Source organism: Sturnira hondurensis, unplaced genomic scaffold, assembly GCF_014824575.4.
Source record: "Sturnira hondurensis isolate 20B ecotype Veracruz unplaced genomic scaffold, ASM1482457v3 Scaffold0022772, whole genome shotgun sequence".
In the NCBI taxonomy this organism is placed as follows: Eukaryota; Metazoa; Chordata; class Mammalia; order Chiroptera; family Phyllostomidae; genus Sturnira; species Sturnira hondurensis.
In genome coordinates this window covers 1,403-14,392 of record NW_028095403.1, presented here as the reverse complement: position 1 = coordinate 14,392, position 12,990 = coordinate 1,403, and the positions used below count along the sequence as shown (strand labels likewise).

Sequence of the window (12,990 nt, the reverse complement as noted above, 5' to 3'; positions counted from 1 at the left end):
CAGCACAAGGACAGCGCAAGAGTGACCAGGGCACCCCGAGACCTAGAAGGACACTTGGCACAGAAGGAGCATTCAACATGTGTCTACTGAAAATGCAGCGCTGACCTTGAACACCAGCTCTCACTCCTAAATGCTTACGGAGGGGATGGCGGGTGGGGGGGCAGCGCACTCAGGTGCTTTCCTGTTGTTCGGGCACCTGGTGAAACAGAGGCAAAGCTCCAGAATGTCTGCCCAGCGGAGCCTGACGCACCGAGGCCCCTGGGCTTCCTCAGGGAGTGTCAGCCTCCAGCTGACTTCCCGCAGCTCCAGCCCCAAGACCAGCCAGCCTGGGGAGGTGATGCTGGGAGGGCAGCCCGAGGTCTGAGGGAAAGATGGCCTGAACTGTGTTCCACGGGGTGACCCCTCCTCCCTCTCCCTGGAGAACAGCCTCCTTCAGGCAGATCTGGCCCTCACTACATGTGGCCGAAGGCCGGAGGTGGAGACAGTGGGTCCTTAGCAGGGGAGGACTCACCTGAGCCAGGTCTATGCCGCAAGCATGAACCAAGGCCTGGCAATGGGTAGGACCTCAGTAAATGTGTGTTGGTGGCTTTAGGCCTGGAAAGGGGGTGGCCTTAGAGCAGGGTAGAGGGGCTGAGGGGACCATTTCCCATCACCTTGGACAGCTCACCAGCAGGCCTAGTACAGAGAGGGCAGGATTTGGCATCAGATGTGGATTTAAATCCTGATACCCCTTCCTAATGCAGATGAGCAACTGATTTCATTTTTTTTTAAGTTTTATGAAGTGTAATTTACATGCCCTAAAATTCACCTACTTTGTGTAATTCAATTGCTGTCTGCGTACAAAGTCGTGCGACCATCACCACACTGTCGCCCTGGCCGGTAGCTCAGATGGTTAGCACGTCGCCCTGATACACCGAGGCTGTGGGTTTGATCCCCGGTCAGGGCACGTGCAAGAATCAACCAATGAATGCATAAATAAGTGGAACTACAAATTGATGTTCTTTCTCATGCATCACCAGGACCTCACTTTAAATCACTTCCCCCCTCTACCCCAAAACCCCGAGCTCTTCCCCTTCCCACCACAGGCCGAGGCAGCCAGAACAGGGCTCCACAGACTGCCCAGATAATCCATGGAAACAGAGCCACATACTTTATGGATTTGGTGACTGGTGTCTTTCATTAAACATGTTTTTGAGGCTCATCACATAGTGGGTATCAGCACTCCTTTCCTTTTTCCTGCCGTATAACATTCCACCCTGTGGCTATAACCGTGTTTATCCATCCACCCGTTCACAGGTTGTTCCTACGTCTCAGCTGTTGTAAATGATGCTGCCACGAACATTCCTGTGCAAGATGCATGCGGACACATGTTTTTCCTTCCTCTAGGAGTGAAATTTCTGGGTCATGCAGTACTCACCTTGACTTTTGAGGGGCTGCCAGACTTTTTCCAAAGTGGCCGCACCATTTTACATCTCTACCGGCAACACACGAGGGTTCTGATTTCTCCACAGCCTCACCGACATTTATCAAGTGTGTTTTTCAAATAAAAAGAGTGGATGTGAAAAGCTATCTCATTTGGTTTGGGGTTGCATTTCCCCAATAACTAATGACGTTGAGCATCTTTTCACATGCTCACTTGCCATTTGTGTATCTTCTTAGGTGAAATATCCATTCGAATCTTTTTGGGCAACTTATTTAACCTCTTTGAGCTTTACCTTAAATTATACCTAGCTCCCAAGGCCATGAGATCTTATGTAAGGGACCCGCCGAGGGCCCGCCATAGCACGGGGACTTCATAATGATTTTAACACTGTTCACCCTGGCCCCACAGGAAGGGGCCCTCCCTGGGGGCTCCCAGGCCTGGAGTTGGAGCCAGGGGTGCCCGGACCCTGGGGGAAGAGAAGGTTCTGCTCCCTCCTCAGTGGGAGGGTGAAGGGCGAGGGGTGTCCCCTGCTCCAGCTGTTCTGCAAACCCCGCGGGACCTCATTCCACAGTCACCCGCACCTTTATGTGAAGCATGGCCTCCAGATTCCCGGGGGATGGTGCCTGAGGTCAGAGACATTCAGTGACTTCTCTGAGGCAGCCTCGCTGGAAGTGGTAGAAACTAGGGTTTGAACTCAGAGCTGATGTGAAGCAATAGCACAGCCAGGGAGCCCCCGGGACAAGCGCCAGGCACATGGGCCTGTGGGGAAACCGCGGGCTCCGCCCAGCCTCAGCTCCCAAGAGGCAGCGGTGAAGAACTCGGAGACTTGCCACTGACCACAGTTCACTGGGGTAGGCCACTTACCCCCTCCAGGCCTTGCCATCTTCTACAGAGTGAGCAAGAGAACAGCAGCTCCCACAGAGGGCAGTCAGAGGAGCCGGCGCTCCTGCCATGAGCTCTGGCCCGTCCTAGAACACAGCCCCCTGACCGTGACCCTGACCCTGACAGCCAGGCTGGAGCAGCGTCATTTCAGCATTCAAGGCCTGGCCCCTCTTTCCCTCTCATTCCTACTCTGTTCCTGCAGAAGCAGGAGCACCTGGTCAGGGCCCTGAGCTCTGGAGAACGACTTACGATGAAGCACGATCTTCCACCTTACATAAAAGCTGGGTAATAAAAAATAAAACTCACTTCCAGCCAAGATAGAGGTGTAGGTGGAAACACTGTGCCTCCTTGAACAACCAAGTTTAAAAACAACAAAGTTTTAGTAACAAAAACGCAGCCAAGACACAGAAAATTGAACTGTACGGAAGTCCAACAATGAACCGTTCAGCCAGACCGGTAAGAGAGGCGGAGTCAGCAGCTGGCGGAGCAGGGTCGGGCAGAAAAGATCGGCTGGACCAACCCAGGAGTTCGCAGATCCCAGGTGTGGGGTGGCAAGGGGCAGACCCAGTGGGGGCGCCAGTTGGCTGGCTGACCGTGGTCACACTTTCACACTCAGATAAACCAGGCAAAGGAGTGAGCGGTGAGACAGACTGTGCAGACCCCAGCAGCTCGTGGGAAGCAGCAGAGGGGACCGCCATTGCCCCTCTCTGACCCCGCCCCCACATACAGCATCACAACCCAGGGACTGGGTGGCCTCCCCCTGGTGAACACCTAAGGCTCCGCCCCTCATACATAACAGGTGCGAACAGACCCAAACATTATGGCTCAAGAACAGCTCAAAGCCCCAAGGCCAATAATTCTAAGCGATCAAGAAATAGCCAACCTCTCAAATGCACAGTTCAAAACATTGGTGATCAGGATGCTCACAGAACTAGTTGATTTTAGTCACAAATTAGAGGAACAAATGAAGGCTAACCTAAGTGAAATGAAGGGAAATGCACAGGAAACCAATAGTGATGGAAAGGAAACTGGGCCTCAAATCAAGGTAGTGGACTAGAAGGAAGGAAAAAATGACCAAACAGAAAAGAATGAAGAAACAAGAATTCAAAAAAATGAGGAGAGGCTTAGGAACCTCCAGGACATCTTTAAACATTCCAACATTCGGATTATAGGGGTACCAGAAGGGGAAGAGGAACAGCCACAAGTAGAAAACTTATTTGAACAAATAATAAAGGAGAACTTCCCCAGTCTGGCAAAGGAAATAGACNGGCACATCATTATTACATTAGCCAATATTAAAATGGAGAGAATCCTAGAAGCAGCAAGAGATAAGGGGACAGTCACCTACAAAGGAGTGCCCATCAGACTGTCAGCTGATTTCTCAAAAGAGACCTTACAGGCAAGAAGGGGCTGGAAAGAAGTATTGCAAGTCATGAAATCCAAAGACCTACAGCCAAGATTGCTCTATCCAGCAAAGCTTTCATTTAGGATGGAAGGGCAGATAAAGTGCTTCTCAGATGAGGTCAAATTCAAGGAGTTCATCACCACCAAGCCCTTATTATATGAAATGTTAAAGGGACTTATATAAGAAAAAGAAGATGAAAAATATTAACAGTGAAAGGACAGCAAACTCACAGTTATTAACAACCACACCTAAAACAAAAGCAAACCTAGAGGACAGCTAGATCAGGAGTGGAACCATAGAAATGAAGAACACATGGAGGGTTAAGCAACAGGGGAGTGGGAGGAGGAGAAGGGGGGAGAAGGTACAGAGAACAAGTAGCATAGATGGTAGGTAGAAAACAGATAGGGGGAGGGTAAAAATAGTATGGGAAATACAGAATCTAAAGAACTTGTGACACGTGGACATAAACTAAAGGGGGGGAATGGTGAAGGGGGGATGCAGGGTGGAGGGGAAGGAAGGGGGAGAAATGGGACAACTGTAATGGCATAATCAATAAAATATATTTTAAAAAATAAAATAAAACTTTATTAAAGCAGCTAAACTTAGCAAAAGCAACAAACTCTCACTGGTGCATCTGTGAGGCAAACGTGAAACAGCCCAGTCGCCTTGCGTTCATGCGAATTGTGACCCTTCTGAGTCGCTCGCTCTCCATTCAAAGGGAAGTGCCCTTGTCATTTTTGTCCTCTCATGCCCTCGATGTGGCATCAGTGGACCCTGCTGTGGGCTCCAGTCGGAGAACCAGCATTGAAGGCTCTCCCCTGACCCTCAGGCCCGAAGTGGGGCTGACGGTGGGAGGGGGGCAGGGTTCCCTCTGGCTTCTAACATCAACCGCTTCTTCCAAGCGTCTTCTAACCTGGGGCCGCAGGGGCTGCTTGGCTAAACAGATTGAAGGAGGTTTTGTAACCGGGGTCTGACGACCACGTGAGCCTGCCCTCACCCTGTGCAGCCCCCACAGGTGAGGGCTCTGGTCCCAGAGGGCAGCAGGCTGCCTTAGTCCTTCTTGCCTCCCAAGGCGGAGTTTCTGGTGAGGAGCTTCCCTGAGCTGCAGTGGGTCACCGTGGACACGGCGGTGGACTCCAGCTTCACTCTGTCCAGGAGGGTCTTCTTGAGGGCAGCTGGGGAGACCTTTTCTTGGTCAGCCATGGACTGCAGCTCTCTGGAGACAAAGCCCCAACAGGGTTTACAGGGGGAAGGCACTAAACCTTGTAGCAGAATTTCTCAACTCTCCCCTGCCCACATAACCCCCAGCCCTCATTGACTTGATACCACCCAAAGTTACAAGGCCAACCAAGCCCTCCCCCCACCTCCTTGGATGTGCTCTTTAACTAAGTATGGGTCAGTACACAGATGCAGAGTGCCAGCTGGTATCTGTGATCACACTGCAGGGGAGGGGAGAGGGAGTGTGGAAAGCCACAGGGTTTAAAGTCATAGACTTGAAGGTGAATCCCACCTCCATCCCTATTAGCTGTTCGACCTTGAGAAAACTGTCTCAGTCTCAACATCCTCACCTACGAACCAAAGCTAATTATCCCAACTATCAGAACTGTGGTGAGAATAAAACGAGGTAAAGCCTGCAAGCCATTAGATAGTAGATCCTGACTATAAACACAGCAGACTCCAACACTGCTCATGAGACCAAAGAAAAGACAGCTGGTTCTGCCAGACAGGCCCCAGCCCAGAGCGGGGCCTGCTGGACAGCGGGGGCCCGGGCAGAGGAGAGAGACCCACCGTGTGCGGATGCAGGAGGCCTCCACGGCGTTGATGAGCAGGGAGCGGAAGCCCCCGCTCTCTAGGAAGTGCAGGGCGTGGATGGTGGCCCCCCCAGGGGAGCAGACGTTGTCCTTGAGCTGGCCTGGGTGCTGCTCTGAGTCCAGCAGCATCTTGGCAGCCCCCTGGAGCAAAAGGGGAATATAGGCGAAACATACTGCAGGTGCACCCTGGGAAAGGCTCCCCCAGTCCTCCCAGCTTCCCAAGCAAGCCCCGCCCCCAGCTCATTGACCCAAAAGACTCCCCAGTCTATACCCTGGTCCAGAACACGCAGAGGGAAGATACTGACCAGCAAGGCCTGGGCCCCCAGCCGGACTGCCAGGCGCCGAGGCAGGCCCATCTTCACCCCGCCGTCAGCCAGCGCATCCAGGGCCATGAATGCCTGCAGAGACAGTCACTGAGCCTTGGGGCAGCAGACACTCGAGGGCGCCTGAGGGTCTGCTTTTCCTGATGATGAGCCAGTGCCAAGCAGCTGCTTCCTCCACCAGCCAGCTGCACCCAAGAGGTGGACGGCACCCACAGCCCAGCCCGCCTGCCACCTCATCTTGCTCCCCTGGGTCCCCAGATGGCCGAGTAAGTATATGAGGGCCTCACGTAGGCAGGCCCGCTGCCGCTGAGCCCGGTGACGGCATCAATCAGGTCCTCCTCCACCTCGGCGCAGAAGCCCACGCTGGCCATGAGCTGCTCCAGCAGCTGCCCGTCCTCCACCAGGGCATGGGTGCCTGTGGCGTACACCGTGGCCCCCTCCCGCACCACCACGGGAGTGTTGGTCATGCAGCGGATCACCTTGGGGGCCGGCTGGAATGCCAGCAGCTTCTGGAGCGGGGAGAAGGGCGGGTGAGTGGCCATGGTGCAGCTTCCACTCACACCCACCCCTCACACTGAGGTAGGTGGCAGAGCTGAGACAGATACCTTCTCCACAGAGCTGATGGTGACACCGGCTGCACAGGACACCACGATGTGCCTGGCCTGGACGTCAGGCCCGATCTCGTCCAGGATGAAGGGGATGATGTGTGGCTTCACGGCCAGGAACAGGACATCGCTGTGCCTCACCACCTCCTTGTTGCTCCGGGTCAGGCTCACCCCCAACTTCTGCAGAAGGGAACCACCCAGCTCACAGCCTCACCAGGTGCAGACCCTCCCACGGAGCAGCTGGACCCCTGCCAAGCCTACTCCGCCCCCTGTTGCCTGAAATTCCCTGCCTCGTCCCCTCTGCCCCTACCCTACTGGAGCACAGTTTTCCAGTGCAAGTGGAAGCACTGGGCAAGTGAGTACCAGTGCAAAGCAGGGACAAGCTTCTCCATGGCAACCAGGAAATGGCTGTCCCACACCCCCACCAATCCTCTGGCTCTCAAGGCACCCCTCTGCCAGGTAAGAAGTCTCCTTGGCTAGAAAGTGACAAAGGGGAAGGTGAAATGCTAGCACCCAATGGTCAGAGGCAGAGCTGGGTCGGGCCTGTCCCAACCACGGACACTTGTTCTTCAGTCTGTGTGGTTTCCACGTGGTCCAGGGACCAGTGGAGCACACCTGTCCCCATTGGGCTCCAAGCTGAGAAGCAGGGCCCCGCAGGGCTGGGAACATCAGCCGTCCTAGGCACAGACACCACCCGGTATCTGCCTCAATTAGACATCCCCTCCCACACAACCCAGGTTTAGGTGAAGACTTGGGATATTCGATATTCTGTTTTATTTTTATTTATTTATTTAGATTGTATTTATTTATCTTTTAGAGGGGAAGAGAAGGAGAGAAGGAGAGAAATATCAATATATGGTTGTCTCTTGTCAGTCCCCTACTGGGAACTGGCCTGCAACCCAGGCATGTGCCCTGACTGGGAATCGAACCACAATCATGTGATTCGCAGGCCTGTGCTCAATCCACTGAGCTACACCAGCCAGGGCTCGATATTCTCTTTTAGAGAGAGGAACAAGCTAACCTGCACATTCATTCATGCCTCAGAGTAACTCAGAGAAGAGGATACTGTGGTCTCCATTTCAGAAATGAGGAGACTGAGGTTCAGAGAACCTTAAGGACACACAGACAGTTCACGAAGACAAAGGAGTGTTTACTGGGGACCTACTATGTGCCAGGTGCTTTCCACACATACTATCTCAATTACTCTAACCACCCAGAGCCTGGATTTGAACCCCAGCTGGTTGGTCAGGGAAGGTGGGGGATTCTAACGCTCAGGATGGTGGGAAGGGTCAGCTGGCTGATGACCAGCTCAGGGGCCCAAGCCTTCCTCCTGGACCCCCACCCTCTTCCCCACACCCTCTGTCCCACCTACCCTGAGCGTGCACACCGTGGGCAGGTCCATTTCCGGGGAGCTGGCTATGATCTTGTGAGCCGACAGGACGCCTACAGCAGACAGGGCTTTTCAATTGGGGATCATGGCCCACCCCGTCCCCACGCTTTCCCCAGGAAAGCAGAATCAAAGCCCGCCGTGTTCACCGTGCGACCTCCCTGTCCCCCTCGATCCCTTACCCTGACATAAGGCTCTTGCTGCTTAACAGGCCGCCCGCGCATCGGTCTCCCGCCACCACGCGCTCACCTGCGGCCGTGAAACCCCGCGCCAGGGCACTGGCCAGCTGGCCCGCGCCGATGAAGCCCACGCTCATGGTCCTGGGCTCGGCGTCTACCTGGCAGCCTCAGGAATCCGCTCGACGCGGTCCGGGAGGTACAGCAGGAGAAAGCAGGGCGAGAGAAGACGCAGCAGCCGGTGTGAGCGACGCGGAAGTCGGACCCCACCGTTTCCTGCGGCTTCCGACTCGGATCCGCCCACCCCTCCCCGCTCACTCACAGACCTCGCGGCCGGCCCACGTGGCCCCGCCCCGCCCAGACAGCCAATCCGCAGCCGGGATCTCGGGGAGGGCCAATCCGAGGCCGGGCAGGGGCTGTGCGCCCGCCTCCTATGTACCTTTACATACTTAAATACAAGGATTATTAAATGCTAGGAATTTAAATACGGCGACACAGAGTGCGACCACTTTTATTTCAGCAGATTACCTACACTCAATTGGGGTGTTTTTGCTAAATAATAATAAAAAACTAAATACATGGTAGCTAAATACGGGTATGCCTGGTGACCCGTTCTCTAAAGCAGGGGGAGAAGTAACTAAATATGCACGGGAAGTGTCCCGCCTCCGGGCGGAGAGGGTGAGGTTAGGCCTGTCTGATCCCCAGCGCCACGACGTCTTAGAGCTAAGACCCAGCTCCCCATTTACACAAGAACTGCGTGGGTGGCTCAAAGGCTTCTACGTTTGCATGAGGTCACAGCTTGTCACCCTGATAGATTCAGGAACCAGCTGTCCTGATTCCCTGACCACTGGCCCTGGGCTGAAGCCATGCCTCTTCCCTCAGCACCCTCTTAGGGTTTGAACTGAGTCTACGTGTGGGAGATAGGGCTTCATTTCTGGTCACCCTCCCTATTGAGAGGAAACGGAGAGGTTTTAGGGTTTTGTTTTAATTCGTTATGTATAGTAAAGGAATTTAATCTCCCCAGCCCTTATGATGGGGTGTGTTGTCCCAGACTCATCTGAGAATTTGCCAGAGAACAGAAGCTCCCAGCAGACAATCTATCTATGTTCAGCTACACCAGACAACAAGTACACCAGGATTTCAACTCAGCAACCCTGAGGGGCATTAGTCACTCATGTAAGTGCTTAGGGTGATGGACAGGACAAGAAACACTCGGAAAGGTAAAATACGGACCCTAATTGGGGTAGGGAAAACTACAACCTACACTAAGACCTGCTTTGGTTCACGTGTTTAGTCAGAGGCTTCAGTAGCCCTGTCCAGCGCCTATGGCTCCAGCTTCCGTGGCACGGGCGCCCCATCCGAGGCGCAGCTGCACTTCTGCACCCTCATGTTGGGCAGGCTGACCACCTGGGGCCGGCGCCTGCCTCCTTCCTCCATGCTGACAATCACGGGCAGCGAGGTTGTCTCTGAGGCAATGCACTGTCTTGGCCCCAGAAGTGGCCACTTGAAGGTCAGGGCCTCCGGGGGCTGCTGGCAGGTGCCCACACACTCATAGGCCAGGAAGCCCGGGGGCTCCAGGACCCAGTTCTCAGCCCATTTCATGCCCTGCAGGTCAATGTACATCTCCTGGCGGCAGCAACGGGTGCCCTCCCTCACTGGCACCTCGGGGTCACAGTTGCCCTGAGCTCTGTGGGGGCAAGGAGAGATGGAGTCAGAGGTCAGCCGGGAGAGCTGAGGACGGGGGACCCAGGAAGGACCTTGTGGGGGGCCTCTGGGAGGAAGATGTATGACCCACCTCTCATGACGTTAAAAAAGCAGGATATGTGTGATAAGGATAGATAAGTGGAAACAACCAGAATATACATAATAATGTAATATTACTCCTAAGACTCAAAGGAGAAAGTTTATATACTCATCCTTTCCCATAGCACCCTGAGAAAAGATGCCCACTTCAATTTAAGTGTCATTCGTTCCCTAATCAGGTGTGCCCTTTGCCCCTGAGTGCCTACCCGAACTCGCCGAGGTCCAGGGTGTGCAGCTCCAGCTGTGGCTCGCCCTCCCGGGTGCCCGCTGGCCCCTGGGAGGCAAAGCGGACCAGCCTGTGGGCGCTGGAAGCCAGCCGGCCAGGGTGCTCCCTCTGCACTGACACCTGCAGCAGCAGGGGCTCCCGGGCCCGGCTCAGCTGCTGCCAGAAGTTCACGGCTTCTGTCACGTCGAAGGCTTTCCAGCCGCTCTCGCGGATGGACACGGGTCTGCGACACCAGGCGGAGACAGAGGCTTGGGCTGAGGGCTGGAGACTGGGGGAGTCTCTCCAGCCCATCCCCACCCCCCTCCTATTCCCCTCCGCAGGATGCGCCAGCCCCTCCCACCCCTCCCCCGCCCCTGTGGCCCACTCTCTCCCCACACACATCCTAGCCAGGGCTTCCCCACCTGGAGTCGATGAGGAACGTGCGGTTGGAGCCATCATCCCGGACTTGCAGCCACTGGATGGTGACCCGGGCTCTGTCGCTGCGCGGAGAGAGCAGCGCATGCCTGCGCAGCGCGGCCTCGGGGAGCGGCTCCTGGAAGAGGCGCAGCACCGCCTGCACCAGCTCGCTGTTGGGGGGCAGCCGCTGCTCCATGCTGAACACCAGCAGGTGCGTGGAGGCCTCGGACGCCAGGAACCTGCCGGCCACCTCTGGGGACAACAGCAGGGTCAGCGGGGCCTCTCCGGGCACCAGGGGACCTCCGGAGTCAGCCCCAGTCTCCTAAAAGTCCTTTGCGCTTGGAGCTTGTTTATAGAAGCCCTCATCTCAGTGGGTAGGGGCAGCTCTGGGCTCCTGAGTGGGGTGTGCAGGGGACAGGTACCCTTCCGCAGGCAAAGGCAGCTACATGCAGGCGGGAGGGGAGAGCGGGTAGCGGAGACCCTAGCAACGGGAGTCTGTGGTCACTGCTGGACCTGGCTCTTTCTGAAGGACAGAGGGAGCCCTGAGTGTACTGTCATTTCCTCTCTGGTGAAATGTCCCCCAAAGAAGCAAGAGGAGCCAGAGGCCTACAAATCAACAATTTTTTCGGGCCTCCTGAGCCCAGAGGTTAACGGCAGGGACACGTACTCCACCCTGGTCAGAGGTGCCAACACCTGAGACTGCAGGTTGGCAGTGTATTTGTGACCTGACTGGCCTCCTCATCTCCCGGGGCACCCAGCCCGGCCGGGACACCGGATGCTTGTGGGCCTGGTTCTGTACACCAAGAAAGTGAGCCCCAGACCTAGGGAGGTGACAGGCTGCAGTGGGAGTGACACCTGGGACATCCCTGCAGGCTGTTCTCAGACAATAATCTCTGAAATAATGAAACCACCCTTTACCTCCTAGGGGAATGCCCCCAGCTCTGGGAAGTAGTCAGGGCTAAGTTACTCTCAGTTTCAAAGAAGCAAACAGAATCAGAGATGTTTGGTGACATGCCTGAGGTTAAACAGCAAAGATGGAAGCTGAGAACTGAGCCCGGAGCTCCTGTCTCTCTGAGGCAACTCTGTCTGCTGAGGTTCCCTGCCAACCTGTTTTCTCCGTTCTCCCCTCCTTCCATTTCGCTACCCCATGGATGGCCATTTCTTTCCTTCTCTTTTCTTTCTTTCTTTTTTAAAACAGAGCAAGAAAAAAAGAAATATCGCATCGTTGTTCCACTTATTTATGCATCATTGATGGATTCTAGTATGTGCCCTGACCAGGGATTGAACCCTCGACCTTGGCATTTTGGGGTGACGCTCTAACCAACTGAGCTACCCAACTAGGGTCTTGGATAACTGTTCCTGCCTTGGCTTTGCCAATGGGCTCAGCCTGGCACAGCTCCTCCTGGCCTGACGGGTGGGGCCCTCAGTGCAGATGGAGACCAGCCATCCCCATGGTTCATGGCCCCTGCTCACTGCACTGTGGACCCTGGGCCCCCAGATGGGCCCATCCAGTCTTGCCCCCTACCCTCCACCCCCCAAGGCCCAGAGTGCAGCAGGGAGAGAGGCCTCACCTCGGAAGTTCTGGCTGAACCTCTTCCCCCGGGATCGGGCCCCATGGCTGCGCCTCAGCAGGGCCACGTACTCGGCCCTCACGTGGGCAGGCGTGACCAGCTCCTCCGCGTCACTCTCGTCCAGGACGGGCACCTCACTGAGGCGCAGCTGCTGCAGCAGGCTGCTCAGGATCTGCTCCTCCGTCACGGCCGCCCCGGGGCCCATCAGGGGCAGCGCCCAGAGTGCCCAGCAGAGCCACAGGGACCTCATGGTGCCACTCAGGAGGAGGAGCAGAGCAGTGTCCCCCAAGGAGGGTCTGGGAGGGTCCTAGGCGGGTGTGCTGAGAGCCAGGCTGGGCCAGCTTTATAGCAGCGCTGGGCTGGGCCTGCATGGTGAGGGGGGGAAGGTCACACCCCTCTTCTCCTGGGAGCTCTGCAGCCAGACAGGTCCCTGAGCCCTGAGGAGGGGCTGTCTGGGAAGGACACGAAGGCTGCCTGTGCCTGGGCTTGGGTGCCTGACCCAAACAAATTGAGAAGCTTCTTTCCTGGCAGAGGGGCAGGGATCCCCTTCTCTCCTACATGCCCTGTACCACAGGGGCAGCGGACTGGACTCCCTGAGTGTGTAGCCCTTGGGCCCTGCCCCTTGCTGCAGCTTCAACTGCCCACTCATCCCAGTCAGGGCACACGCCTGGGTAGCAGGCCATCTTCTCAGTATGGGGTGTGCTAGAGGCAACCACACATTGATGTTTCACTCCCTCTCCTCCTTCCCTTCCCCGTCTCTCTAAAATAAATAAATAAAATATTTAAAAATAAATAAACAAACTGCCCACTCCACACCAGGGCCCTCTGAGGACCAGCCCACCTGCTGGGGCTGAGCGTCTGGACCCAGTGCTCAGAGGGCCCTTGGGGCAGCTGAGGTCCTGGGCTGTCCCCAGTCAGGAAACCCAGTGTTTCCCATTATGTGGGGGGCGGAGAGCGCAGGGTAGGGGAAGAGGACATCTAA

At 55.6% G+C, this 12,990-nt stretch overlaps 2 protein-coding genes across 2 annotated transcripts; both read right to left on the bottom strand.

The window, feature by feature from the left end:
• Window positions 1–4,278: 4,278 nt before the first annotated feature.
• Window positions 4,279–8,328, bottom strand: PYCR2 (pyrroline-5-carboxylate reductase 2). The gene is made up of 7 exons (XM_037036330.1): window positions 8,086–8,328; window positions 7,822–7,892; window positions 6,450–6,629; window positions 6,132–6,353; window positions 5,827–5,919; window positions 5,499–5,662; window positions 4,279–4,926 (listed from the first exon to the last, which is right to left on the bottom strand). The coding sequence occupies exons 1-7, from the start codon at window positions 8,150–8,152 to the stop codon at window positions 4,761–4,763; spliced, it is 963 nt and encodes a 320-aa protein (XP_036892225.1). The 5' UTR covers window positions 8,153–8,328; the 3' UTR covers window positions 4,279–4,760.
• A 180-nt stretch (window positions 8,329–8,508) lies between these two features.
• Window positions 8,509–12,661, bottom strand: LOC118980027 (left-right determination factor 2-like). Its single transcript, XM_037036329.1, has 4 exons — window positions 12,009–12,661; window positions 10,443–10,689; window positions 10,022–10,264; window positions 8,509–9,699 (listed from the first exon to the last, which is right to left on the bottom strand). The coding sequence occupies exons 1-4, from the start codon at window positions 12,256–12,258 to the stop codon at window positions 9,336–9,338; spliced, it is 1,104 nt and encodes a 367-aa protein (XP_036892224.1). The 5' UTR covers window positions 12,259–12,661; the 3' UTR covers window positions 8,509–9,335.
• Window positions 12,662–12,990: the final 329 nt, after the last annotated feature.

Coding starts and splice junctions, on each gene's coding strand:
- PYCR2 (XM_037036330.1), bottom strand. CDS start 8,152: ATGAGCGTGGGCTTCATCGGCGCGGGCCAGCTGGCCAGTGCCCTGGCG. Junction 7,893..8,085: donor GCGGGGTTTCACGGCCGCAG/GTGAGCGCGTGG, acceptor TGTCTGCTGTAG/GCGTCCTGTCGGCTCACAAG. Junction 6,354..6,449: donor CCATCAGCTCTGTGGAGAAG/GTATCTGTCTCA, acceptor TCCCCGCTCCAG/AAGCTGCTGGCATTCCAGCC.
- LOC118980027 (XM_037036329.1), bottom strand. CDS start 12,258: ATGAGGTCCCTGTGGCTCTGCTGGGCACTCTGGGCGCTGCCCCTGATG. Junction 10,690..12,008: donor GTTCAGCCAGAACTTCCGAG/GTGAGGCCTCTC, acceptor TGTTGTCCCCAG/AGGTGGCCGGCAGGTTCCTG. Junction 9,700..10,021: donor CTGGACCTCGGCGAGTTCGG/GTAGGCACTCAG, acceptor TTGCCCCCACAG/AGCTCAGGGCAACTGTGACC.